Here is a 27,035-nt window from a genome sequence, read left to right as displayed (position 1 = left end):
CAGTTAATTATCAAACTTTAATCGATAGACTAATCTTACAGGATAAACAATAAGACAGCTAGTCAAGGTTACACTTTTAAAAAAAAATCCAGCAGCGCAAATCTAATAGACTAAATACGTTCATCTCCTCCCAAACAGGCATTTGATTTAAAAACAGAAACCAGAACAGAGCGTACACCACAAGGAAACATGGTACTCACATATATTGTCAAATAATTCTGCAGAACTCTTTAAGGAAAAAAAAGGTTCTTAGAAATTGAGAAAGCAGTAGAACCACCCAGCCTGGCAGGTCAATCTACCAGATGTTCTGCATCTGAGAGGGCTCCCAACCACCTGTAACTTCAGAAAGGCCGCCAGGCACTATTACGAAGGAAACAGGTGCCGATCCTAACTGGAGATGACTTTATCACAAAGCCTTAAGACAAAGGGACCATCCTTTTCCAAGACAACAGGTGTGAACAGAGGCAAGGAGCGAGAGGAAAGGGCTCCCTCAGCAGATGGGTGGAAATCAAGCCTGCCCTTGCACGGCCCTTGGCACACTCAATCTACCCCTTTTCCCTTCTCTGCCCCTGGCAAAGAAAGGCTGGGGAAGTGCAAGAGCCCAGAACGGCTCCTCCAGGCACATGGTTAAAGTAAGAGTAAGAGGAAAACGAGCCCCTTCTGGGTGAAATATGGCAACTTTTCTGAGACATGGCAACGAGGCAGAGGTAATCTCTTTGGCCCTCATCAGGTAAAGCAGCAACTAAGGAGCCTACTCAGGGCCTCACGCGGGCCCCTTCTATGTCCACAAGAAAGTGCATCCTTAGCTCAGTTCAACTTCAATTAAAAAGAGCTAACGCTACTTGCAAAAGGCCCATCATAGATTCAAACACTTAATACCAAAGAGTTCCAGCAACTCGTGAGTCTGTTTACGTTCTGTGATCTGAAGCAGAGCTGATGAAGACCTGGCTCACAGGGTCACGTTCTTCTACCAAGGCGCCTCAGGGAAAGAAAGAAAGGCATGATGACATCTGTGAGCCAGAACCCGCGGGAGGATCACGGGACAGATTCTAGAAGAGAAAGAAGCCCCTCAGGAGGCTCCGAGAGGTGTCCAACGTGTAAGAGACAGCCACCACCCCCATCTCTAGCTTTGACTCAGCACTGTTACAGTCACTCTCTGGAAACCAGCTCTTCCTTTATCCACCTGCATGCCCCCTGCCACAGTGAGGGAAAGATCCGGTCCTCTCTGACAGTGAGGAAATTGTATAGAAATTATCCTGAGGAAAAAAAAAACACTGTGACGCTACCTAAGAGAAAGAGTATTTCAATTTGCTTACACAGATTTAGTCAGTACACTCTGGACTGTAAGAAATATATGAAGAGACTGCTCACAGAACTGAGTAAACAGTGAAAACTACTGTGGCCCAGACACGGATCGCAAACACTTCTCCCAGTGGCTTCTGGTGGTATGTCTGCTGTCCGAGAGCTTCCAGCAAAGTCTTCCATGCGGACAGGGGGGGAAGCCACAGAGCTCAAGATTGTTGAAGCTGATTTAGTGAGCTCTGTAAAGCAATACTCAAACAGCTCCGTACGAAAAGGTGTCATTTACATTATTATTTATATATAGTATCTCGAAGTAAGGAAAAAAGCACCATTTTACTGAAAATAAAAAGGCTCACGCAGGCTTTGGTCCTCTTGAAATGACACCAGCCTGAGTGAGAAGCAGTTGGCCCCTGGGGAGCGGGGAGATGATGGAACGCTCGTTGTCACTGGCAAGAAGGGAGGCCAAGTGGCCCAGTGAGCCACAAGAACGGGGCAATAAAGGGGAGCAGGTGGAGGTGCCTCGGAGAGTAGCCAGGCCAGCCTGGGGATGGAGCCGCCTGCTCTGAGAGATCAAAAGGAGGCATGTGGCACTGTCAGGGCAAGTCTCTAGGACTGAGGCATTGGCAAACAAAAGGGGCAGTGTCTGACCCGAGATGATGTTCTACTTAATGCATCTCATTTCCCCCAAAGCCCATCACCTGCAGACAGAGGCTTGGACAAGTAGCTCAGACACACTCTTTTCCCCAGGAACTGCAGGCCGACAAGGACAGAAAAGCTGCAATGGTCGCTCCTTTTTCAAGGGATGAAAAACAGGCAGTTTCTTGGATGCTGCACTTCACAAATGTACTAATTGCCCCCAAAAAAGCAGAGAGTAGATTTTCCTGCCTAGATGCATCACTTGGCATTGACTACACCATAGAAAGGAAGAGTCTGGCTATGTGGGCTGGATTCCTGAACTACGGCTTAGAAGGGAAGGGTGTAGAAGATCATCAACTGGCTCACAAGGAATAGTCATCTTGGGCGAACACATGCTAATACGTTTCACAGAATGAGGGGTGACAGCCTAGAATTCAAAATGTGACATTTGGAACATTTCTCGCCAAACCTTACTATGAGAGCCTGCAACCAGTGAGAGGAGAACTGCAAAGACGGCAGCAGAGAAACAGCAAACAGCACAAAGGAGATCATTTACCAAGAGACTTTCCCTCCTGTCAGAGGCAACCAAGCCAGAAGGAGATGACAGAAGTTCACATGTACAAAGAACAGAAGGGCTAAAACCAGAAGAGGGTGAGCTAATCATGAAAGCAATTTATCCCATTCGTTGTTCAATAACAACGGCCAACCTGCTGGGGTCAGATGTCTTCTTCTCGTGAAAGGCAGCGTCTCTGAACCTGGGATAAAGGACACTTGAACTGAATGGATGAGCAGAAGGACCCAATGGAGAAGCGTAATTGAAATCATCCTTGGACTGCTTAAGAATTTCTTGAAAACTTCCAAATAAAGAAGGTTATCTGGATCTGCAGCTGTATGGCTGTATAGTCTATCTCCTACCTGGCTCCTCCTAGAAGAGGCCTCTGTCTGCCTGGAAGCTGGGGTTTTTGAGGGGCACAGCCCAGGCACAACCATGCCAGGCTGGGCCTCTAGGCCAAGCTCAGTGAGGGGTGCAGACAATCATCCAACCAGCAATGGAACTCCTCGGAGATTGAGGCCCAAAGGGCAAGACGTTTAGACAGGAGTCACTGGGAGATACTCTGCTGCTCAACGAACACCACAGCAAGTGTGAGAGCTCCCTGCCCAAGACCGAGCAGCTCTTCCTCTCCCACCGTGCGTTCACAGGCAGCAGCAGCACGGCAGGAGGGAGCCCAGGAGAGGAAGCGTTGATGAGGTACTAAAAGAGGAACTGATATCTTTGGGTTCTTAAAACAAAAACTCAAATTGAGGAAGCAAGAGAATTAAAAAGGGAAAGAATTAAATCTGAATCAATGGACAGAAATATATGGCTTACTAACCCCCCCGCATTTTGCATACAATTTTATACAAAAAAGGGAAAAAAAACCCCAACTAATCACAAGGCAGTCCAAATGTTTGCAACCAAAGATGTACGAAAATATTTCAATTGAAACTGCTAAAAAGAAAAAAAGAAAAAAAAAAAAAAAGCTTTTGATCATTCCCTTGTCAACATAATTGGCAGATCTACTCTCAAACACACTTAAGAGTATTCCACACAACATGTTCGGAATTCAGATTTATTGATTTCCATCGTATGGACTTTAAAAATGGTATGAAGCTGACTGCAAGAAAGGGAACTGGTAATTTTAAGTTAAAATTAAGCTAATGGTGAAAGTACATCACCTCTGGCTTCAGTCACCACATCACCTTAGATTGAATATAGATTTTTTGTGAACAAAGTTCCAGAACTCTGAAATCCAGGGATGCTGCAGGCCTCTCCCGGCAATGTCCTTCACTTTGGGTCAGTCTCCTGGGCCAGAGGTGAAAGTGCTTTCAAAAATACTGCCATTTCCCCAGCACAGTGTCTTTGATTGCATCCACATATTGAGTTGGAACCCAGTACACCCAGTAGTAAGAGGCTTCTGTGGGGCCCAACTGAAACGCCTGGAAAGGAAAAAGGAAAACCAAGCGGTACTTCAGAGGTTGGGAGACCAAGCAGGCAGAACAAAAATGGGGGAGGGTTGGGATATGAGTTAATTAAAAAGGGAAGAAAAACCAAAACTTTGCACATAGGGAGCATTCTCCTAACAAAAAACAAAACCAGGCAGGGTGAGGGTTACGCAGAGCCAACCCTAAAGCAGCGGTTCTCAAACCTGAGTGAGCATCAGAGCCATCCAGACGGCTTGTTGGAACATAGATCAGCACCTCCACCCCTGCTAGAAGTTTCTAATTTAGGGAGGTCTCGGGTGGGGCCTGAGAAACCAGCAAGCTCCTAGGTGATGCAACACTACCGATCCAGGGACCACGTTTGAAAACCACTGCCCTAGAAAACCTGTCACACATGCTCAAGAAAACAGGTGTTCACTGCAGCACTGTCTGAAACCACAAAAACCTGGGAACAACATACATATCTATCAGTAAAGAAATGCATAATTCAAAGCGACAAGGCCTAGAGTCACACCAATACTGGGGTTCTTTTTAAAGAGGTATCAACTGGGTCCATATGGATCTCTGACAGATTTTTTTTTTTCTTTCAACAATTAGAGCAATTTAAAGAGGAAAATGACAGATTCTTATGTTGAACCAAAGATAAGAAAGTTGTGGAACAATACATATACCATGATACCATTTACGAAAACTGGAAGCACGAAACAATACTCCCATCTTGTCATGGATAAATAAAAGAATGTCCGTGTAAATAAAAGAATGAATAGATGGGAAGGAAGCACGTGACACATGACAATGGTAATGGGGGAAGGGGAAGACAGTGGGGCCATCATTGCTATGAAGAAACTATTTCTTTTATTTAAAAAAAAATTTAAATCAAGCTATAAAATATTGATAATTACCACTTCTCAGTGATGGATATATGAGTTTGTGACAGTTATTATTCTCTGTCCTTTTCTGTAGTTTATTTTTTCTGACTGGAGTCTCGCTCTATTGTCCAGGATGGAGTGCAGCAGTGCAATCTCAGCTCACTGCAACCTCTGCCTCCTGCATTCAAGCGATTCTCCTGCCTTAGCTTCCCAAGTAGCTGGGACTACAGGCATGTGCCACCTTGGCCAGCTAATTATTGTATTTTTAGTAGAGACGAGGTTTCACCATGTTGGCCAGGCTGGTCTCGAACTCCTGACCTCGCGTGATTCATCCCCTCGTCCTCCCAAAGTGCTAGGATTACAGGCGTGAGCCACTGCGCTCAGCCTCTTTTCTGTATCGTAAAAACATTTCTCTAAAAATGAAAAAGCACAGCCACAGTTTTCCAACTGTGAATGACGACACATTAATGGAGCTAGAGAAATGGCATCTGGACAAAGAGGAAAGTCAGTACTTTCATTAGGACAAAGGTAAAGGTGTTTGGATAAGAGAAGGGGGCTAATTAGAACTATCCTCTGCCAGAAAAGACTCGAGAGAAATGAACATTTCAGTGAAATACTAAGTCATTACCCATCCACACCAATGTCCAAAACAGTCTACTCAACTTCCTTGGACTCCGTACCTCCAGGCTGCTTTCAAACCCCACAGGGTGCGACTGGCAACACAAATTACTCAAAAAGGAGTGGTGGGACTCAGTTAAAAACATTCAAGTCCAACTGTTAAAACAGAAAATAATAACTGACCAGGTCAAACCAATCTGTCTGCAATCCTTGTAATAAAGACTGCAGAGACAGTAGGGGTGGAAGGGCTGCCAGGGGGCCTGAGAGAAGTCCCAGTGATGTCATCATCACTTCCAGAAGCCAAAACCCCAGAAGCCCTGCAGCCTAGGACCTACACTCCCAGCTACGGCCTTGCTAGCAGCACTGGGCAGGACAGGGACAGGGCTGCCTCCCTTCCCCACCATACTTTAAGCCCCTGTCATTTTTTTCTATAGCAAGAAAATCTTCTAACACATCTAACTTGGTAACCCACAGGTCAAACCACTAGCTCCTCCTTCTCCCTGGGATGGGGCCGATGTGGCTTCATCCCTATGGAATGCACACTGAAAGGCCTGCCCCCTGGAATGAACAAAGGCAGGAGGCCCCGCCCTCACACCACAGCTGCTCAGGCCAGGTCCAAATGGCAACTGCAGAATCAACTTTGTTGCCAATGTGGCCTCTGCAAAGAGTGCTGGGAAAATTCTGGAAACTTTGCCTAAGCTGCTCATTTTATCAGATGAATAAATTTTTTGCTTCGTTCTGCATACTTGCAGATGGCCTCCAAACATTCTGTCTCTCCACAGAGCAGCCTCTGCAGAACAGATGCTCCAGAGAGCCTGTCCTCCCCACCAGGCCCTCAACCACTGTGCCTGGGAAGAGCGGCATCATTATTACAGAAAACAGGATGTCTGGAGCCCTCACCAACACCAAGGCTAGGGGCAGGTTTTGTTTTACATGCAAGACAAAACTTTTAATGAAATTCCACAAACCATTCCTCCTCTTTTTATTTTCCTGGTCTAAAAGCAACACATTGCAAGAGGGAGGCAAAAGAGACTTTTCTAAGAGGTAGGAGAAGACACATCCTCTTTAAACTGATGGAAGGTATGTGTGTGTGGGGGGGTGTGTGTGCAAAAGAAACAGAACTAGGAACAGAGACCATGGATTAAGGTCTAAGTAGATGAAGACAACATGAGGGTCTTAAAACAGTGCATCTTCTGGAGACTACGTTTTCTTTTTTTTTTTTTTGAGACGGAGTTTTGCTCTTGTTACCCAGGCTGGAGTGCAATGGCGCGATCTTGGTTCACCGCAACCTCCGCTTCCTGGGTTCAGGTAATTCTCCTGCCTCAGCCTCCTGAGTAGCTGGGATTACAGGCGCGCGCCACCACGCCCAGCTAATTTTTTTTTTTTTGTATTTTTAGTAGAGACGGGGTTTCACCATGTTGACCAGGATGGTCTCGATCTCTTGACCTTGTGATCCACCCGCCTCGACCTCCCAAAGTGCTGGGATTACAGGCGTGAGCCACCGCGCCCGGCGAGACTACGTTTTCTTCCATGAAACAAGCTCAATTGAAACTGTTTCCTGCCAGATGAAGCAGGAGTCTAGCGAGGGGCTGGACTCAGCCAGTGCTACTTACCATCATGTGGTAGTCTTCATGTCCTTCGATAGGTTCACTGACCACATTTTTTATGGAGCCCATGGGCAATTTCTCAGTCCGCTCTAAGTTGAGAGGGATTACAGTGATTATTCAAAGGCCCTCCTGTTCTAACTCTCCTGACTCAGCAGTCCCTCGTCAGGGCTGGTGGCTGTGGGACTGACTGGTCCCATGCCCTCTGGGGACAACAAGACAGGGTCTTCTCCCAGTGTAACTAGGGCCCTGTGTGTGAGCTGGGAACTCCGTAGGAGCAAGTGGGAAACAGGGTTTGGCAATGGTAAAGGTCTCTGAGGGCAGAGATATGTTTTCCCCAGGATTATTTTTTAAAGTTTGATGGTTAATAAATATCCAAGACAGACAGGCATGGTGGCCCACACCTATAATCCTAGCACTTTGGGAGGCCAAGGTGGGTGGACACCTGAGATCAGGAGTTCTAGACCAGCCTGGCCAACGTGGTGAAACCCTGTCTCTACTAAAAATACAAAAAAGTAGCCAAGCGTGGTGGCGGGCGCCTGTAATCCCAGCCACTCGGGACACTGAAGCAGAAGAATTGCTTGAACCCAGGGTGCTGAGGTTGCAGTGAGCCGAGATCATACCACTTCACTCCAGCCTGGGCGAAAAAGCAAAACTCTGCCTCAAAAAATAAAAAGTAAAATAAAATAAATATCCAAGAAATTCTTTTGTAACCTTATGCAAGCCCAGCACTGGCTAAGGTGTTGGGCAGTAGGGAAAGTCAAGGGGCCTAAGAGGGAGAGGCAACATGTTCCTCTGTGGCTCTCACAAGGGAAGGGGAGTGCCTGGGCTTTAGGGCTAGATTCTATATCATGACCCTGCTCCCTTCCCCAACCTCCCTCCCCGGGTCCTCCCACCTCCATATTCACACTTTTAGGAGAACTTCATAAAACATTTATAACCTCTTGTATTAACACTTGAGATACCACTTATCACATGGGGTCAGAAGACATTGAGGCAAGTTTAAGGAGGATGGCAGGTAAGAGAGAGGGGGCAGCAAGGGATGCCTGGAGATGAGACTGCTGCGAGTGAGCCAAGTGAAGCGGGACGGGGTGAGGTCAGGCGTGTGGTGCACCTGCACAACAGGACATGACCACCCTGGAGTGGCAGACACCTCGGGGATGGGGCGCGGAGGCTCAGCAAACAGCTAAACCAAGTAGAAAAAAAACTTGCAGCCTTTGCAGGAGGAAAAATCTGGAAAGGTAGAATCTAAAATAGATAAACTGGCCAAACAGACTGGGAATTCAGAGACCAGGGTTCTGGTCTAGCTGGGGACTTAAGACATTTTACTTCAGTTCTGTGGGCCTCAGTCTCTCAAAAATGGGGGCTGGGGAAGAGGGGCCTGAAGCTGTTCATTTAGGTTTGGACTTTTAGTGGCTCTACAACAGCGGTCCACAAAGCAGGACCTGGGCAGCAGTTGTCTTTAAGATGGAAACTTGTAAAACACCTTTCATCCTGAAACGTCTGGAGATTTCACACAAAAATATCTAACAGTTTTCTGGCTTCTCTTGAAAAGTCTGAAAATTGGGCATTTCTGGACCCACACTCCTGATCACGACATCAGACCACCAGCCAGATTCAACTTTCCTACGAGCAGGGCACATGCTCTCCCCTAGCAGCTTCACATTTCCTGCCTGGAGCTTGTTCTCATTCTTTTGAAGCTGTTAGTACTGCCTACTCCTACACAAGCTAGGAGAGTTTAGTCAAGAGTAACAGCCCTTAAGGGTCACTTACTCAGCAAAGTGCCTCATGGAGAGGCCAACTCGCTGCTGGGACGGTCATTCCATAGCCGCTTCTCCTTGCCAGCAGAAAGATGAAGCCAGTGGCTATAGTAGCCAACTCCCAGAACAAGCTGTCCTCCTATGAGTGCTTATGACACTCAGATGACAGGACTCCTGGGCAACTGGGAAGAGTGCCTGCCCCTTGGGCTCCAGAGGTACAGTCCTCTGGGTGGGAATGAAAATCTCAGCCTTGGTCAACCCTAGAAGACATGAATAGTTCAGTGCCATGCTCCTCGACAAGGCTGGTGAGTAATGAGGCTTTCAAGGGCTCAGAAGCCCCAACATACTGAGCTTCTTCTAGAGCTCTGCCTTCAGTCCAAAGCAGGAAGGCAGCTGCTCCTACTAGTAAAAAGAAAACCTCCAATACAGGGTCAGTAGGTTCTTGTTCTATCAGTTCTTGCAGTTATGATGTGTTCCCTATACAACTTCCTGACACAAAAATATATCCCCGAGGAACCAATGAGCACTTCCAGACTTAGTTCCCATCCAGAACTCTCTGCCTGTACCTATCCTCATGGCAGGGTCTTTCCAGATCAGCCTTAGCAACTGCCTTCAAATAAGGCTGTCCACAAGCAAAAGTAGAAGTCCAGCAAGAGGCAGTAAGTCTATGCACTTCAGCAAGTGAATGCGATGAGACAGAACTAAGCAAAATCACCTGCAAAGTCAACAGAGGCTGGGTAGCTAAATACCGACAAGGTGGGAGATGGGACAGGATCTGCAGAAAAGAATCGTCCAGCAGAGGGTTCAAAGGCCCTTGCAAAAACTGGGGGGAACGCTCAGATATACTGCAAAACTTGCTTTGCCCATGCAGTTAGAGTTGAATGTGAAATGAAGAAAACAGCAAGTTATCATAAAATTGATAGAAAACTCAAGCGTTTTTGGCATTTCAATTTTTGTTCACTTTAAGAATCAGTATAGGGTTGAGTATTGATTTTTGCATCTTAGATGTTTAAAAAAATCTCTCTCCCCACCACCCCGCCCCAATTATTCTCCATAAAACTTGGTCCCATTTTAAGTGGAGTCTCACTAAATGGCCTGTCCCTGAGACCAATGAACCTCAGATGATGGGACCCCCTATACTTCTCTTTAGCATTTACCTCGAACACTGAATACCTACAGTGCTGGCCAGAAACAGGTGATTTAGGCATGTTCGGTTCCCTCCAGGAATCTAACAGGGGGACAGACAAGTCAGAGAGTAATGAGTGCTCTGGGCATATAAATGAAGCGCTCTATGAACAGAAGCTGCAGCAAGTCATTTGGAGGGTGGGGGGAGAACCAAGGAAGACTTCATTCGGAGAGGACATTTAAGTAGGGCCTTGGATGACTTTATTAAAAACAAGGAATGGGAAGAAGGCATTCCAGGTAAGGGCACAGCATGAGCAAAGACAAGGAGCTGTGCAAAGCACACTGGGAGTTTCATAGAGAGATGCGGCTGAAATACACAGGGCAAACGGGCCGGAAGTTGGAACCAAAATTTAAACTAAGGCCCGGTGTTGAGAACACTGAACGCTAAGGTTAGGCATTGGAACGTGTCCTTAAAGAGCCAACGGTTCTTGAGCACGGGTACCCATGACAAAAAGCAATAGGCAACATGGACAGGACAGAAGAAAACACAGATGGGGCAGTGCAATAGGGTAACTTGCTTTGAACAGACCAGGTTTAAAGATGCTTGGGAACCTAAACTGGCGCAACAGTGTAGCAAAGAAAGGGACAGACAGTTCTGCAGTGTAACTGAAAACACTTTGTAAGCATCTGGTGGAGGGAAGAGGGAGGACAGTCAGAGACACTTTCCAGCAAACAGTAAGGCTGATCCAGAGACCGTGCACAGGCTAGGGTGGGGCAGGCAGAGGGCAACCAGGAGGGGTGGGAGAGACAGGTTCCTAGGCAGTGGTTAGGAAAACTTCACCCTCTATAGGGTCAAACTCTGACCTACAGGGGCCAGGCAGGTGACGAATGAACAAAGCTGGCTACTTCTAAGATAAACGGGACTATGAGGACTGTAGCATGGCCCACTGGAAACTACCACTCAGCTCTAGTGGGTCAATGCCATGTGAGAATGCAGGCCCCAAAGGGCCAGATCATTTGATTTTTCAAGAGAAGCCAAAACAAAAACAAAAACAAAAACAAAACAAAACAAAAAACAGATTAAGTGAAATCCTCCGATTTTTATGGATTGTGTGTCATCCCACAAAAGCCTTGTCTGTGGACCAGATTTGGTCCTTGGGCCATGTTTGGGGCCTCTGAATTTGTGTGCAACTGAAGAGCCAATGTTTGGTGGATCAGCCCTGAGATCAGACTAAAAACAATGAGGAAAAAGGGTCCGAACAAAAGGCGAGCGTCTAAAAGCGAATTTAAAAGCCAGAAGCGGCCGGGCGTGGTGGCTCACGCCTGTCATCCCAGCACTCTGGGAGGCCGAGGCGGGCAGATCACCAGAGGTTGGGAGTTCGAGACCAGCCTGACCAACATGGAGAAACCCCATCTCTATTTATAAAGAAAAAAAAAGAAGCCAGAAGCACGCAAAGCACAGTGTAGAGAGGTTTCAGAAGGAGGGGCGGAATCGCACTCCACAACGTGAGTGCTGCTGGGTGCCAGAGGCAGGCAGCAGGCCAGCAAGCAGGCAAGGAAGAACATACCTTTAGTGCCAATCCACAGTTGGTCTTGTTCTAGCTTAAAGGTGAGTCTCACTTTTCCTCCAGACTTATTGTACATGCCAGACAGGGGTACCGTTGGCAGGCGCTCCTGAAAGCACAAGAGCATGGTAAGAGACAGAGGCATGGTCCAAAAAAAAGACAAGGGACCAGGCGCAGTGGCTCATGCCTGTAATCCCAGCACATTGGGAGGCCAAGGCGGGCGGATCACCTGAGGTCAGGAGTTTGGCTAGCCTGGGCTACACGGTAAAACCCTGTCTCTACTAAAAATACAAAAATTAGCCAGGTGTGGCGGTGTGCACCCGTAATCCCAGCTACTCAGGAGGCTGAGGCATGAGAATCACTTGAACCTGGGAGGCGGAGGCTGCAGTTGAGCCAAGATCACCACTCTGCACCCCAGCCTGGGCGGCACAGCAAGACTTTGTCTCGAAAAAAGAAAAAAGAGAAGGGACAGGATTGGAAGAACCTCAAGTTGGAAGGTGGGACTGGCTCATTTTCAGAATGTTCACAAAGAAATCTGCCTTACCTGGGCACCCTTAACAGATGGCATCACATCTTCGGGTTTTCCTTTATCCAACACTTTCCTGTGTTGCTGTAAGTCAGAAAAGAGGATGAAATGAAACAGCTGACTACGTTTAGTCATATACTATTCCTTTGAAACAAAGGATAAAGAAAGCCTTAGTGTTTTGGCTCAAAAGCTTTTAATGACGACAGCCCAAGGATCCTTTGAAACTACAGAACAACGCTGTCCCGAAAAACTTTCTGGGGAGAGGAACATGTTCTGTACCTGTGCGAGCCACTATCTACTATTGTGACTATTATGCACTTGAAACGCGGCTCGAATGAGTAAGGAACTGAATTCTTAATTTCATTTCAGTTTTAACCAGCCACATGTAGCTACCTACCATATTAGATATCAAAGTTCTAGAATAAATGGGATTTCCAGATTGCCCTTCCCCCTCAAAAAAAAATTCACTCCTGAAATAATTAAACCATCAAGCTAAAGAGAGCCACAAAGGGTGTTACTCTAGTAGGCCCCCCCCCCAAAAAAAGGCACCCAACTGTTTCAACTTAAACTCCCAGAGAACACTACAACATGTTGATGATCGGTCTAACTGCCTAGAAGGAGCAGCTCTTCAACAAATGGAAACCCAGCCCATGGCAGACATTTTCCCCACTGCCCTACCCTTAACTCCAGCTAAACAGGAACCTGTAGGAGCCACCCTTCAGTCAGAAATGCAAATTACTCTATAACCTGACATTAAGAAGCCTCTAAACTCCTCCCCTCCCGCCTGCCCCAAGAACTCTGAGGCAGCTCTTTAAGGATTCCAAGTTCAGGGCCCCTTAAACAGCTCTCCTGCCAGGCCCAAATGCCTGAGTCTTCTTTCTTCTCCATCTGTGGCCTTATAGGCACAGCCACTGCTTAGTAAAGCTGGTACTATGGGGCAATGAATGGATAGAAGGTAAAAATTTAATCAAATGTAAGCACCAGGTAGCCATAAGCCAGCCCAAATCCTCAATGGCATGGCAGAATCCCTCGGAGGAATAAACTCAGCATTGCCAGACTGCTAGCAAACAGTCACTCCAGACATCAGCCCCAGACCCCTTAACAAGGTGATAAAAAGCCAAGGGACTATATCCGCCTCATTAGGTCATGTGATGCCTCATAATTGGCCTCAATGAAACAGAGCAGCATGGGCTGGAAGTATAATTCGAGTCACACCTTTCAAGTACCTTTTGAACAAGATTTCCTGTATTGTGGAGAACAGTTCTAGGCCTGTTAAGCTACCATTAGTAACTCAAAACCTGTATTTAGGAGGCATGCTACACTCTAAGGGTGTGACCAGTGGGACCACTCCTGACACGTGGGAGAGGACTACAGGAATGTGAGAATGAACTCAATCGGTTTTAAGACATAACAACCTGTATGTGGGGGTGAAGTCTCCAAATCAACACCTTTTAGATAACACAGTTCTACAACCCCTTATCTCAAACCCTAGAGTTTTAAACTTTAAGAGTTTTACAAAGATAATATTGTTTTAAAATCTATAACACAATCTTCTCTGTGGGGTCCAGGGCAGGACCTTATCACCAAAGAGAAAAATTCACACTAATTCTGGTCAGGTTTTGGGGGGTCTGTTAAATTTATAAAAACATGGCCAAGCACGGTGCCTCACGCCTGTAATCCCAGCACTTTGGGAGGCTGAGGGGGGTGGATCACCCAAGGTTAGGAGTTAGAGACCCGTCTGACCAACATGGTGAAGCCCCGCCTTTACTAAAAATACAAAATTAGCTGGGCATAGTTGGGCATGCCTGTAATCCCAGCTACTTGGGAGGCTGAGGCAGAAGAATTACTTGAACTTGGGAGGCAGAGGTTGTGGTGAGCCAAGATGGTGCCACTGCACTCCAGCCTGGGCAACAAGAATGAAAAACTCCATCTCGAAAATAAAATTTTGTTTTGTTTTAAATAAAAACATTTTTAGTTTTAGACTCCTTTGGGGTTTTGGAAGCATACATGGGGGATTATCAATCTGTAACACAAACTGTGCCCTCCTCTTATTGTTGGTCATACATCTTAGTGCCTACGGTCAATAAAACTAATGTTGATTCAAGCTGATCTACTCTACTCCAGACACATTTGAGAACACCTGTTTTCCTTGGAACAATAGGAATGATCAGGAGGCTCCACAGCAATCAGTGGGATTTGCCAGGTAAAAAGACAGTAAATGATGATTCTTACAACCTGTTCCTTGTATAGCAAAATCTCATTTTTCCTCGTTACACAAAAGATTAACGGCTATGATGAGCATAAGACAAGGCAGGCTCTCTTGATACAAAAGAACAGAGAATGTGAAAAATCAAGCCCCTATTTCACAGATCAGGACAAAAAAAAAAACTAAGTGTAGTTGTCTTCTTACTCGGCGTCATTCAGCTTCCTGAAACGATCAGTTTTAGAGGAACCTTCAGTTGTTGATTCCCGTGCCTAGCCAGGCCTGTGGACTTGGGGAAAGCCACAAACCAAAAAGCCACATGTAAGCACCTGTACAAAACGAGGGCTGGCTTCTAGTACTGGTTTTTTCTCTAGCACTGAAAGGGAGAGAGAAACCCATGTCTGATTCCTTTTAACACCAATCTGAAGCCTCCCTTTACCAAGGTCTTATCCTAAAGTAGGTAGACTTGAGACACACTGACCCGCCAGATGAGACAAAGTTGCAAATCTCAGGTAGTTGTCACCTCCACTCTGCGGCACCCAACTGCTGCCATAAATTTCCATCATGGGCCCTGTCCAAAAAGGAGCTTATTCTAGGGAGACTATAACCAGCCAAGGCTCGAGAGGACAAAGCCTCAAATTTCTCAGGACCAAGAAGCACAAGATGGACTCACTTTCTGCCTGCAGAGAGGCTCCTTCTTGTTCTCTTCGGCCTTTGCATCCTGCTGCACAGCATCTTTGGGTGTGTTTACTGCTAAAACATCATTGATGGTGGAGCCAACCACCATGATCTTGGCCCCACTGGTCACTTTTATTTCTCTCAATGTCTTATCCTCGGGGACGAGTCCCTTATACATGACTTTCTGCATGGCAGGCGGGAGACCTTGGGAAAAGGTAGAAGGCAGATAGTGAAAGGAAAGAAGGAAAAAAATGTATGGATCCTACACAGCTCTTTGGTAACAGACTAGAAAGTGAATACTGACTCCACCACCTATTAGCTTTGTGAACTTGGACGATTTACTACCTCTGAAACTCAGTTTCTAGAACTCGGTAAGATTTATGAGAATAAGTCCTTCTGTATAGACTTGTTTTAAGGATTAAGACACAGGACAAATGCAGGGCATTTAGTATGGTGCCTATTATTCAGTAACTGTTCAATAAATATTAGCTCTCATTCTTTCCAAGTTGTTCCTCAATCATAACATTCAAATATTGAGAATCCACAGACATCAGAGCTACAGAAGCCAATAGGGATAAAACTCCTGTTCTTAATGGAGCTTACAAGGCTACATGTAGGAAGCCTTAAAACAATAAATTTCAATGCCAGGAGTGGTGGCTCATGCCTGTAATCCTAGCTCTTTGGGGGGCAGATGTGGGCGGATCACCTGAGGTCAGGAGTTCAAGACCAGCCTGGCCAACATGGTGAAACTCCCGTCCATATTTAAAAAAAAAAAAAAAATCACCAAAAAAAAAAAAAAAAAGACTAGCCAGGCAGGGTGGCAGGTGCCTGTAATAACAGCTACTTGGGAGGCTGAGGCAGGGGAATCGCTTGAACCTGGGAGGCGGAGGTTGAAGTGAGCTGAGATCGTGTCAGTGCACTCCAGCTTGGGCAACAGAGTGAGACTCAGTCTCAAAAAAAAAAAAAAAAAAAAAATCAGACGTCAAAGCACTATAAACAAGGTAAAATTAAGAACAGTATCAACTTTGAAGAACCAGCATCAAAGTCAATAGCAGTATTTCCTAAACTTCACTTAGGAGAATTACCTAAGATATTTGCTAAAAATAAATTCCTGGCTACATCACAGACCCACTGAATCAGAATCTCCTGAGAAAGGGCCGGGAAGCTGTAAAACAAGTGCCTTAGGTGATTTTTAAATTAGAGATGTTAGAAAAACGTTAGTGAGAAACTAAGGCCTAAATGTCAGACTTGGGCTTGAATCCCAGCTCTACAACTTACTAGCTCTATAAACTTGAGTCTTTTTCCCCAGCTGAGTAATGGGCATCCAAGTGCCTTTCATTAAGACTGTTGTGAGGATGGGAGTACCTGATGCAAAGAAAGCCACCAAGTGCCTAGCACGGTGCAAGGGCCGTCAGGAGGCGGGGTGGGGAAGACTGGCTGTCAGCACCGCAGAAATTACCTGTAATCGAGTGGATCTTCTGTTTCAGCTCGGAGCCTGTGCTGTCCAAGGGGACCTTCACGTCATGCTTGGTCTTGTTCCAGATGATCTTCAGGTCCACCAGCTCCTTGCCCGCGCCGCCGCCTGCGTCTTCGCCGTTGCTGACGGAGGCCTGGGCCGCAGGGTCCCCAGGGGGCTGGGCCGGGGCCGGCTGCAGGCTGTCTCGTGCGGCGCCGGAGTCCTCGGCCGCCATCCCCACCGCGGCTTCAGCCTCCGCGCAGTTGAGGGGCCGCGCGGGCGCCTCGGTCGCCACGGTCTCGGCCTCCGTGTCCATGCCAGGTTCTTCCATGCCTGCAAGGGGGTTAGGGGTGGGCGCTCGCCGCGGGCTGGGCCTGGGAACGGACGCTGCCCGGACGCCACGGGACCTCCGCTCCCGAGCCGCGCTTCTCCCTCTCGGGCCGAGCCGCATCCCCCCGAGGAGCGCTGGCAACCTCGGCCCGGGCCCGGCGCCCGCCACCCGCCACCCCCGCCGCACTCACCATCCGGGGCCCCGGCCGCCGCCATGATGATTGTGTACAACAACCACCGCTCCCGCAGAGGCCACTGGGAAGAGGCGAGCTGGCTGAGATTGGCCCCCGCAGCAGCCCCTAATCGCTCGCCTCCCGGCCGGAAACAGGTGGAGGTTTCTATGGAGACCCGCCTCCTCCGCTTCCCCGGCCAGGCCCCTGCCACGCTTTAGCTTTCCCAAGCCGAAGGGGGCGGGTCCGGGAAATCGCCCTTTCACTGGGCTCTGCCCCCTGGAGGCCGAGGGCGGCCGCAGCCGTTCGGGGGGCGTGGGCTTTCGCGCTAGGAGGCCTGTGACTTTAAGGGGCAGGGCTGCGCTGGCTGTGGCGGAGGCCGATTGGCTGGAAGGAGTCCACGGAAGTGACGCAGGGAGAAGCCCACGTGTGCGATTCCACCCCACATGGCGGCGCTCCTGAAGAGACTGCTGCAACGCGGCAGGCCCTTGGCGGCCTCAGGCCGCCCCGTGGGACGGCGTGAGGCTAGCTTGGGCACTGATCCCGGGGTTGCGGTGCGAGTGCGGTTCGCTCCCAGCCCCACAGGTAACCTTGGCGGACGTGACGCCGCAGGCCACGGCCCCCTGTCCCGTCTCCGCCCACCGAAAGTTCCTGAATGAATCCTTTCCGGTGGTGTCGGAGCGGGCGGGCGGAGAAGGGTTAAGGCAGCGGGAGCCCATTCTACAGAGGCAGAAACTGAGGTGCAGGATCGGAAATAATTTAAATTGCCAGGGATTTCTTTGTGTTTTTTGTGCTATCCCATCTCTTTCCATCTTTTTTTCATGCATTCCATACATGTGTATTGACGACAAACTGTGTGCCAGGTGTTGTAGACGCTGGGATACAGTGATCATTGAGAAAGGTAGGGGCCCTGCTGTCAAGAAGCCTGCAGCCCAGTGGCTGCCGCGGACACCTATAAAAATAATTTTAGAGTCACATGTGCCATGCGGGAAATGAAGCAGGATAGGAGACGAGTTTAGGAAGGATGCTCCAGAAGGCCTTACTGAGCAGGTAACATTTGAGCTGAGATCCAAATGACAAGAAGGAGCCAGCTTTGTGAAGCCTATAAGAAGGAACCTTCAGGAGGCCGGGCGCGGTAGCTCACGCCTGCAATCCCAGCACTTTGGGAGGTCGAGGCGGGTGGATCATTTGAGACCAGTCCGACTAACATGATGAAACCCCGTCTCTACTAAAAATGCAAAATTCGCCGGGCATGATGGCACACACTTGTAATCCCAGATACTTGGAAGGCTGAAGCAGAGAATTGCTTGAACCTGGGAGGTGGAGGTTGTAGTGAGCTGAGATCGCACCATTGCTCTCTAGCCTGGGCAACAAGAGTGAAATTCCATCTCAAAGAAGGAACCTTCTGGGTAGAGGAAATCGCAGGTACCAAGGCACTGTGCTATTGTTATTGGGAACTTAGCAAGCTAGAGGGTGACAGAGGCCTGTTGTATATTATGTTGGAGGTCTTGTCGGGGGCTTCCCACCAGTAAGGCTATCTTCTGCCTTTTCTACACTGGGTATTCCTCTCATCCCAAATCCCAGGGTAAACATACAAGGATCTTTGTGGCAAGATCCCAGCTGTATGTGACAGGATCTTTCTGGCAGGCAGTGTAGTACAGAGCAGTGCTTTTTTTTTTTTTTTTGAGACAGAGTCCCACTCTGTCCCCAGGCTGGAGTGCAGTGGTGCGATCTTGGCTCACTGTAACCTCCGCCTCCCAGGTTCAAGGGATTCTCCTGCCTCAGCCTGCTGAGTAGCTGGGACTACAGGTGCGTGTCACCATGCCCAGCTAATTTTTGTATTTTTAGTAGAGACGGGGTTTTACCATGTTGGCCAGGATGGTCTCGATCTCCTGGCCTTGTGATTCACCCATCTTGGCCTTCCAAAGTGCTGGGATTACAGGAGTGAGCCACCGCACCTGGCCAGAGCAGTGCTTTTCAAACCATCCGTGGTAGAAGTACTGGTTTTTAATTTCCAATCAATTATGTATCAATATTTGCATAAAATTAATATAAATTAATGACTAGAAAAATAAAATTTTGAAAACATTCAAAATACAAACCGATCTCTCCTTATTTGGTTTAGCAGAGGTAAAAATCATTCTGTCAGATTGCTATGTAAGTTTCTACAGCCTGGCCAACATGACGAAACCCCATCTCTACTAAACACAAAATTTAGCTAGGCATGTGGCACAGGCCTGTAATCCCAGCTACTCAGGAGGCTGACACCCGAGAATCTCTTGAACCCAGGAGGCAGAGGTTGCAGTAAGCCAAGATAGTGCCACTGCAGTCCAGCCTGGGCAACAGAGTGAGACTCCATCGCAAAAAAACAATAAAAGTTTCTAAACTTTTACTGTGAGTTTCTGTACTTGATTGTGAACTGACAACTGTTTTCAAACCAGCACTGGATTGTACGCTTTGCTTTGAAAAGCCGTAGAATGCCAAGGCCTGGAATTGCCTGGATCCAAATTTCTGTCTTCGCCACTTGTTAAATGTATAACTTACTAGATGTTCAAATTATTATTACTATCAGTATTATTATGATTATTATTTTGAGAAGGTTTCTGGCTCTGTCAAGTGAACCTCCCACTTCAGCCTCCCAAGTAGCTAGGACTACAGACGTGTGACTATGCCCAGCTAATTTTTGTACTTTATTGTAGAGATGGGGTTTTGCCATGTTGCCCAGGCTTGTCTCACACTCCTGAGTTAAAGTGATCCACCTGCCTCGGCCCCCAAAAGTGCTGAGATTACAAGTGTAAGTAAGCCACCATGCATGGTGGCCTAGATATGCAAATTATTTAATGAATCTGAGCCTCAGTTTTACCATTCATCAAAACAGGGCCAATAATAGTATCTGTCTCATGGGGTTAAGCTCATGCAGCTGAACCACTTAGCAAGGTCTAATACACACAGAAAGCACTTACCATCCTCTGTTATGATGATTATAATTTTCATTTCCTTACTCGTTTGCAGGAAAAGCCCATATGGGAAAGGCTTTTGATTATAAACATATAAAAGAATTGTCAGGCACAGATCATTACAGTAGCTGAAATTAATTGCGGGTTTACTTTGGTCAGCATTTAGATCTCGGAGCAACCCTGTAATAAGGAAGATTCCAAGTTTTTTGCTCTTAATCCCTCTGACAGATGAGAAAGTAGAAGCTCATAAAAGTTAAGCAGAGTTCCTTCCCAAGGGGTAGCAACTAATAAATGGTGGATGCACAATTTGAATCCCAGTGTACTTGATGTAAGAGGCCTTTTTTTTTTTTTTTGAGATAGAGTCTTGCTCTGTATCCTAGGCTGGAATGCAGTGGTGCCATCTCTGCTCACTTCAACCTCTGCCTTCTGGGTCCTGGTTCAAGCGATTTTCTCGCCTTAGCCTCAGCCTCCTGAGTAGCTGGGATTACAGGCACCTGCCACCATGCACAGCTAATTTTTGTATTTTTACTAGAGATGGGGTTTTCACCACTTTGGCCAGGATGGCCTTGAACTCCTGACCTAGTGATCCGCCTGCCTCGGCCTCCCAAAGTGCTAGGATTACACAGGCTTGAGCCCCCGCGCCCAGCCAAGAGGCCTTGTTTTTAGCAGCTGGGTTCCTCTTCTGTCTTAGGGACTCTTGGGATCCAGTGCCACTGAACCTCACTGGTTTTCTGGTGGCCTTGCAGTAATTGCCTGAAGGTTATACACATCAGTGTTGAAGCAGGGTCAGCCTGGCTCCAGAAGAGTGTTTCCTCTCTTGTGCTGCCTCTTGTACCTATAAATATAGATGAGCTCATTGTAACTTAGGGTTATGGGCTGGTCCAAAGAAGGTAGGGTAAGAGGTAGTGACTGCCCTGGAAAAACTGTTAACTGTCAGTTTTTAGACAGGAATGATGAAAAAGTAAAATCTTAGGAGTTTAAACTGATGAAGAGAAAGATGGTGGACTCAAACGCTACTTTTGGTTAGTGTTTAAAGCCAGCATTTAAGGTGAAAATCTTGGCAAGTCATGGTGGCTCATGTCGGTAATCCCAGGACTTTAGGAGGCTGAGGTAGAAGGATTACTTGAGCCCAGGAGTGGAGTTCGAGACCAGCCCAGGCCACATAGTGAGATCTTGCTGCTACAAAAAGAAAATACAAATATTACCCCGGTGTGGTGGTGTACACTTGTAGTTCCAGCTACTTGGGAGGCTGATGTGGGAGGACTGATTGAGCCTGGGAGATTGGGGCTGCAGTGAGCTGTGACTGCACCATTGCACTCCAGCCTCAGCCTGGGCAACAGTGAGACCCCCATCTCAAATTTTAAAAATAAAATTTCTTTTAAAAAAAGTAAAAATATATGATTTCTTTCTTTTTTTTTTTTTTTTTCCTCCATTTTGTTTTTTTGAGACGGAGTCTCACCCTGTCGCCTAGGCTGGAGTGCGGTGGTGTGATCTCAGCTCACTGCAACCTCTGCCTCCTGGGTTCAATCGATTCTCCTGCCTCAGCCTACCAAGTAGCTGGGATTACAGGGGCCTGCCACTGTGCCCAGCTAATGTTTGTATTTTTAGTAGAGATGGGGTTTCACCATCTTGGCCAGGCTGGTCTCGAACTCCTGCCTCGTGATCCACCCACCTCGGCCTCCCAAAGTGCTGAGATTACAGGCGTGAGCCACCAGCCCGGCCTGTGATTTATTTCTTAATAGAGACAGGATCTCACTATGTTGCCCTAGCTGGTCTCAAACTTACAGACTCAAGTATCCTGCCTCTGCTCCGAAAGTGCTGGGATTACATATGTGAGTCACTGTACCTGGCCCACAATGTGATTGTACAGTATTTTAAATTTGTACTTTCTTTGTAATTAATTTTTTTCCCAGCGAACATCATTGACTTTCTGTAAGTTAAATGTACATGATATGGCTTCAATGAATAACCCCCTGCTGCTTCTTCAGATGAAACTTGCTTGGCCTTGAGACAAACATCAAAATAGAGTGGTGGATGCTGTTGGAGAGAATTGGAGCCTTTTAATAAAATGACATGCTCCAAATCCTGGGTGGTCTTCCACTTTCAGGATGAGGGATTAAATGTGTCTAGAGAGAGAGCATAGGGGTAGCTAGTTCTTAATCTTTGAAAAAATTAAAAAAAAATTTTTTTTTTCTTTAGACAGTCTCACTTTGCTGCCCAGCCTGGAGTGCAGAGGTGTGATCATGGCTCACTGTAGCCTTAGTTCCCCAGGCTCAGGTGATCCTCCCACCTCAGTAGCTAAGACCACAGGCAAGTGCCACCATGCCCAGCTAAATTTTTATATTTTTTGCAGAGACAAGGTCTCGCCACGTTGCCCTGGCTGATCACAAACTCAGGTGCAGCGGCTCACGCTTGTAATCTCAGCACTTTGGGAAGCCAAGGCAGATGGATCAGTTGAGGTCAGGAGTTCAAGACCAGCCTGACCAACATGGCAAAATCCTCTCTCTACTGAAAATACAAAAAAATTGGCCAGGTGTGGTGGCTCATGCCTGTAATCCCAGCACTTTGGGAGGCTGAGGCTAGGGGATCACTTGAGGCCAGGAGTTCAAGACCAGCCTGGCCAACGTGGCCAACGCCCGTCTCTACCAAAAATACAAACATTAGCTGGGTGGGGTGGCACGCACCTGTAGTCCCAGCTGCTCAGGAGGCTAGGCATGAGAATTGCTTGAACCCAAGAGGCAGAGGTTGCAGTGCCGCTGTACTCCAGCTTGGGCAACAGAGTGAGACTCTGTCTTAAAAAAGTACGAAAATCTCCTGGGTTCAAGTGATCCTGCCGCCTTGGCCTCCCAAAGTGGTAGGGAAACAGGCATGAGCCACTGCATCCTGCTGGTCTTTCACATTGCAGCGTTCTGTCACAGCAGTGCTTACTTGCCCCTCGATGAGGCCTTTTAGCTCATCTTCCCTGTCTTATCTGAGCTATCTCTTCTCTAGGCTTCTTGCACCTGGGTGGCCTCCGCACTGCCCTGTACAACTACATCTTTGCCAAGAAGTACCAGGGGAGCTTCATCCTGAGGCTGGAGGACACAGATCAGACTCGCCTTGTGCCTGGGGCAGCGGAAAATATTGAGGACATGCTGGAGTGGGCAGGTGAGCCTGGCAGAGAAAGGATTTTTCTGCAGGGAAGGAACAGGAAGCAGGAAAAGGAGACTGTGGATCTTCTTATGGAACCCACGGTGGGAAATGAGGAGTTCCTGGAGAAATGGCTGCATTTGTGCTGCCTGGGGTGGCAGATGCCACCCGAAAAAATGCTGAAGCTCTCCAAAACACAGCTCCACGACTGGTTCTTTATTTTTTAATTTTTTAGAGTCAGGGTCTCATTCTGTTACCCAGGCTAGAGTTCCATGGCACAATCATAGCTCAGTGTAGCCTTGACCTAGGCTTAAGTGATCCTCCCACCTTAGGCTCCCGAGTAGCTGGGACTATAGGCATGCACCAGCACACGTGGCTAATTTTTAGTTTTTAATTTTTTTTGTAGAGATGAGGTCTCACTATGTTGCCCAAGCTGTTCTCAAACTGCTGGTCTCAAGCAGTCCTCCAGCCCTCAGTCTCCCAAAGAGCTGAGATTATAGGCGTCAGCTACTGCCAAGGCTGTTTTGAGATTCTTGTTTTCACCTCAGAATCTCAAGTCCATTCCCTTCAGGGGCCAGGCAGGAAACACAGGCCAAGTGGGAACTGGAGGAGCTGGGCCTGTGCCGAGCTAGGAAACCACACCTCATCCAGAGGAGGGAGCGCCTCTGAGCTCTGGCTCCTTGTGCCCATGCGGGAATGCTGGCCCAGCTTGTCCAATCTTCTGAGTTCCAAGAGGAGCCAGAAATCCAGTTTTTCTGGCTGAATACTTACCATTATTAAATCTGGGCCCAGATGTTTTTTTTTAACCACATTGTATAAGCCACACAAAACATGTACAGCTTCTGAAGTTGATCTTGTGGGAAGTTTAATCCTGAGGACAGGGAGAACAAAGAGGAGTGTGCTTTTTCCTGGGTCGACAGCTGTCTACCTATATGGACAGGTATGACTAGGAAAGGGGAGATCCCCAAGGAAAAATATCAAGACTCTGCTAGATTAGAGATTGAAAAAAAAAAAAACAGAAGCCCGATGTGGTTTTTGAGATGTGTGTTCTAATCTCAGGTAAATTATTCCCTAGACTCTGCGTTCCTAAAGAGTAGAAAATGCTTTCATATCTATCTTTTATTGTAGAAGGCTTTAGCAGGTGTTCAGTCTAGGTTTGCTGAATAAAGGATTCTATACAAGACCAGTTACTGTAATCCAGGCACCATTCCAGGTGCTAGAGATATTTAACAAAGACCCTGCACTTGGCCAGGTGCAGTGGCTCATGCCTGTAATCCTAGCACTTTGGGAGGGCAATACGTGTGGATCGCCTGAGGCCAGGAGTTTGAAACCAGCCTGACCAACATGGCAAAACCCCATCTCTACTAAAAATACAAAAATTAGCTGGCATGGTATCATGTGCCTGTAGTCCCAACTACTTGGGAGGCTGAAACACGAGAATAGCTTGAACCCAGGAGGCAGAGGTTGCAGTGAGCTGAGATCACGAGAGCAGTGGTTCAAACACAGCTCACTGTAATCTCAAATTCCTGAGCTCAAGGGATCCTCTTGCCTTAGCCTTCTTGGTAGCTGAGACTATAGCTGTGTGCCACCACACCTGGCTAATTTTATTAATTTATGTTTTTGTAGAGGCAGGGTCTCACTGTGTTGCCCAGGCTGCTGTTGAACTCCTGGACTCAAGAAATTCCCCTACCTTGGCCTCCCGAAGTGCTGGCATCACAGTCATGGACCATTGCTCCTGTCTCCTAATTCATCCTTCATATGATATTAAATGATGATAACCTGTATGGAAAAAAGAATAACAGGCCAAGGAACTGGGGCAAGGGGTACCCTTGTAGATAGGGTGGTCTTCTCCTAGGAGGCGATGCTGGAGCAGGGACCTGCATGAAATGAGGAGCCAGCCCCATGGTGACCTGTGGGAAGAATGTTCAAAGCAAAGGGAAGAGCCGATGCAGAGGCCCCCACAGCAGGAAATTCTATATGTATTTGAGGAGAACCAGAGACCAGCTTGGTCTAAGCATAGTGAACAAAGCAGAATGACCAGGGATGTGATGATAGAAAGCTTGCCACACTGGCCACAGGGGTTCATCCCTGGAATCCGAGCACTTTGGGAGGCTGAGGAGAGAGGATCACTTGGACCCAGGAGTTCAAGACCAACCTGGGCCACATAGTGAGATCTCGTCTCTACAGAAAAATTAGCTGGGGGTAGTGGTATACCCCTGTAGTCCTAGCTACTTGGGAGGCTGAGGTAGTAGCATCACCTTAGCCCGGGAAAGTTGAGGTGGAGGCTGGAGTTAGCTGTGATCATATAGAATTCCTTCAGTGCCACTTCGTCAGCCGGAAATCTCTGCGGTTGCCGTCACCTCTGTTGGGGCCTTGCTTGTGCCTTCTAGGCTCACTAGGCCCAGCAGGCTGCACTCGGCTCGTGCCCACTTGGATCCCACACCTGCTGTGGTTCCATACTCAGCCCTTGGCCGGACTGGGTGTGCCACCAGTGGCTTCTGTGTTGGGCGCCAGCATCTAGATGAGAGGAACAGGGTGGCACCCAAAAACTTGGGAGATGCCAGCATCGTGGAGCTCCAAGGGGTGTTACAGCTCTGGCTTGGGGAGTTCTGAGGTCTGATCCCCCAGCACTGTCTTAGCTTTTCACTCGTATAGCTTAGTGAGTAGGAGCATGTTATAGCTTTTTTATTCCCGTCACCCACAACTTGGCGAGTTCCAGGTTCTTGTCTTGCAACCAAGAGGAATGAGGTGCGCAGGTACCATAGAGTGAGGAAGGCAAAGAAGAATTTTATTGAAAGATAGAAGGAAAGCTCTCCACTGCAAGAGGGGACCCTGAAAGTGGGAGTAGCCCTCTGTGAGGCTGAGTCTGGCGTTTTTATGGGCTTAGAATGGGGGAGTGCCTGACGACTGGTCCATGAGTGGTCTTGGAAAAAGGACCATTCAGTTGGTTAAAAGATATCATTCAGAAAGAACCAATTGAGAGAGAGTGGGTAAGACAGGAATAGAAGTTCTCACTCCGGCCATGGACACTATCCTGAACTGACAGTTTGGTTTTCAGGCTTTCAGGCTGTCTTTGGCTTGAAGGTCAGGTTTTACCAGGGACCTATCCCTGCCTGCCTAGGAATTTGTCTGTCGTCTATCAGTGATGCCACTGCACTCCAGCCTGGGGCAACAGAGAGAGACCCTGTCTCAAAAAAAAAAAAAAAAAAAAAAAGAAGGCTTTCCAGGAGCCAAATTACATGGTGCCTCACAGACTGAGATGAAGGCTTCAGTTTCACAGAGGATCTCCTACTTATCAGGTACCATGCCAGGCACGGGGGATACAGTGATAAACAGCGGTGATGGTGGTGGGTCCCACCCTTGTGGAATTCCTGGGGCAGCATCATTGTGCGAATGCGGCTTGCAGCACCTCAGCAGAGCTTGTCCCCCACCATGGTATTTTGGTGAGGCGGAGGGCAGGAATTCAGGCACCCCATGGTGGCTGACTTCCAGAGCACCTCACTTTGGGTTTTTGTTTTTTCATTTTATTTATTATTATTATTTTTCTTAGAGACAGTGTTTCACTATGTTGTCCAGGCTGGCCTTGAACTCCTGGGCTCAAACGATCCACCTGTCTTGGCCTCGCACAGTTCCTGCATTACAGGCATGACGCAGCATGCCCGGCCTTTTTAAAAAATTGACATATAACCAGGCGCAATAGCTCTCACCTGTAATCCCAGCACTTTGGGAGGCTGGGGCAGGCAGTTCAGGGGCTCAGGAGTTTGAGACTAGCCTGGGCAACATAGGCAGACCCTGTCTCTATAGAAAACTTAAAAAAAGTTAGCCAGGCATGGTGGCGTGCACCTGTAGTCCCATCTACCTGGGAGGCTGAGGTGGGAGGATCGCATGAGCCTGAGAGGTTGAGGCTTCAATGAGCAGAGATCGTGCCTCAAAAAAAAAAAAGAAAGGCTAAGTAACACAAAGAGGCAGTGTAATGAGTGGTTAAGAATGTGGGCTCCATGCCAGGCGCGGTGGCTCAAGCCTGTAATCCCAGCACTTTGGGAGGCCGAGGCGGGTGGATCACGAGGTCAAGAGATCGAGACCATCCTGGTCAACAAGGTGAAACCCCGTCTCTACTAAAAATACAA

General features: G+C 47.7%; 2 protein-coding genes and 1 long non-coding RNA gene across 7 annotated transcripts in view; 1 reads left to right on the top strand and 2 right to left on the bottom strand.

Moving 5' to 3' along the window:
• Positions 1-17,146, bottom strand: UBFD1 (ubiquitin family domain containing 1). 5 transcript variants are annotated; one of them, XR_004258196.1, is made up of 8 exons: positions 16,844-17,146; positions 16,326-16,655; positions 14,862-15,070; positions 12,004-12,069; positions 11,463-11,568; positions 9,927-9,997; positions 7,019-7,101; positions 1-3,915 (listed from the first exon to the last, which is right to left on the bottom strand). XR_004258196.1 is itself a non-coding variant. In XM_032242950.1 (7 exons), the coding sequence occupies exons 1-7, from the start codon at positions 16,866-16,868 to the stop codon at positions 3,805-3,807; spliced, it is 930 nt and encodes a 309-aa protein (XP_032098841.1). In that variant the 5' UTR covers positions 16,869-17,146; the 3' UTR covers positions 1-3,804. The 5 variants fall into 5 exon arrangements, 3 of the variants coding, with proteins under 3 accessions (XP_032098841.1, XP_032098842.1, XP_032098843.1); XR_004258197.1 differs by having other exon boundaries at positions 9,947-9,997; XM_032242950.1 differs by lacking the exon at positions 9,927-9,997.
• LOC116526568 lies at positions 6,387-7,000 on the bottom strand. The gene is made up of 2 exons (XR_004258198.1): positions 6,926-7,000; positions 6,387-6,614 (listed from the first exon to the last, which is right to left on the bottom strand). It is a non-coding gene; the product is annotated as an uncharacterized LOC116526568 (long non-coding RNA).
• A 96-nt stretch (positions 17,147-17,242) lies between the features above and the next one.
• EARS2 (glutamyl-tRNA synthetase 2, mitochondrial) overlaps positions 17,243-27,035 on the top strand; it is a 24,848-nt gene continuing 15,055 nt past the window's right edge. Inside the window, exons 1-3 of the mRNA XM_032242707.1 lie at positions 17,243-17,407; positions 22,771-23,119; positions 26,289-26,343. Of these exons, the coding sequence (XP_032098598.1) occupies positions 17,269-17,407; positions 22,771-23,119; positions 26,289-26,343 (543 nt within the window). The 5' untranslated portion in view covers positions 17,243-17,268. The remainder of the gene's footprint in view (positions 17,408-22,770; positions 23,120-26,288; positions 26,344-27,035) is intronic.

Source organism: Sapajus apella, unplaced genomic scaffold (genome assembly GCF_009761245.1).
Source record: "Sapajus apella isolate SASKATOON/1434 unplaced genomic scaffold, GSC_monkey_1.0 scaffold51, whole genome shotgun sequence".
Taxonomy (NCBI): Eukaryota; Metazoa; Chordata; class Mammalia; order Primates; family Cebidae; genus Sapajus; species Sapajus apella.
Note: the sequence above shows the minus strand (reverse complement) of the source record. Positions and strands in the feature narration are given on the sequence as shown.

Bases quoted from the DNA above. Each gene is read 5' to 3' on its own strand.
- UBFD1 (XM_032242950.1), bottom strand. From the start codon at position 16,868: ATGGCGGCGGCCGGGGCCCCGGATG. The intron at 11,569-12,003 runs GTAAGGCAGATT...TTGTGCTTTCAG, and splicing joins CATCTGTTAAGGGTGCCCAG to GAGCGCCTGCCAACGGTACC. The intron at 7,102-11,462 runs GTATGTTCTTCC...CTCTCAACTTAG, and splicing joins ACTGTGGATTGGCACTAAAG to AGCGGACTGAGAAATTGCCC.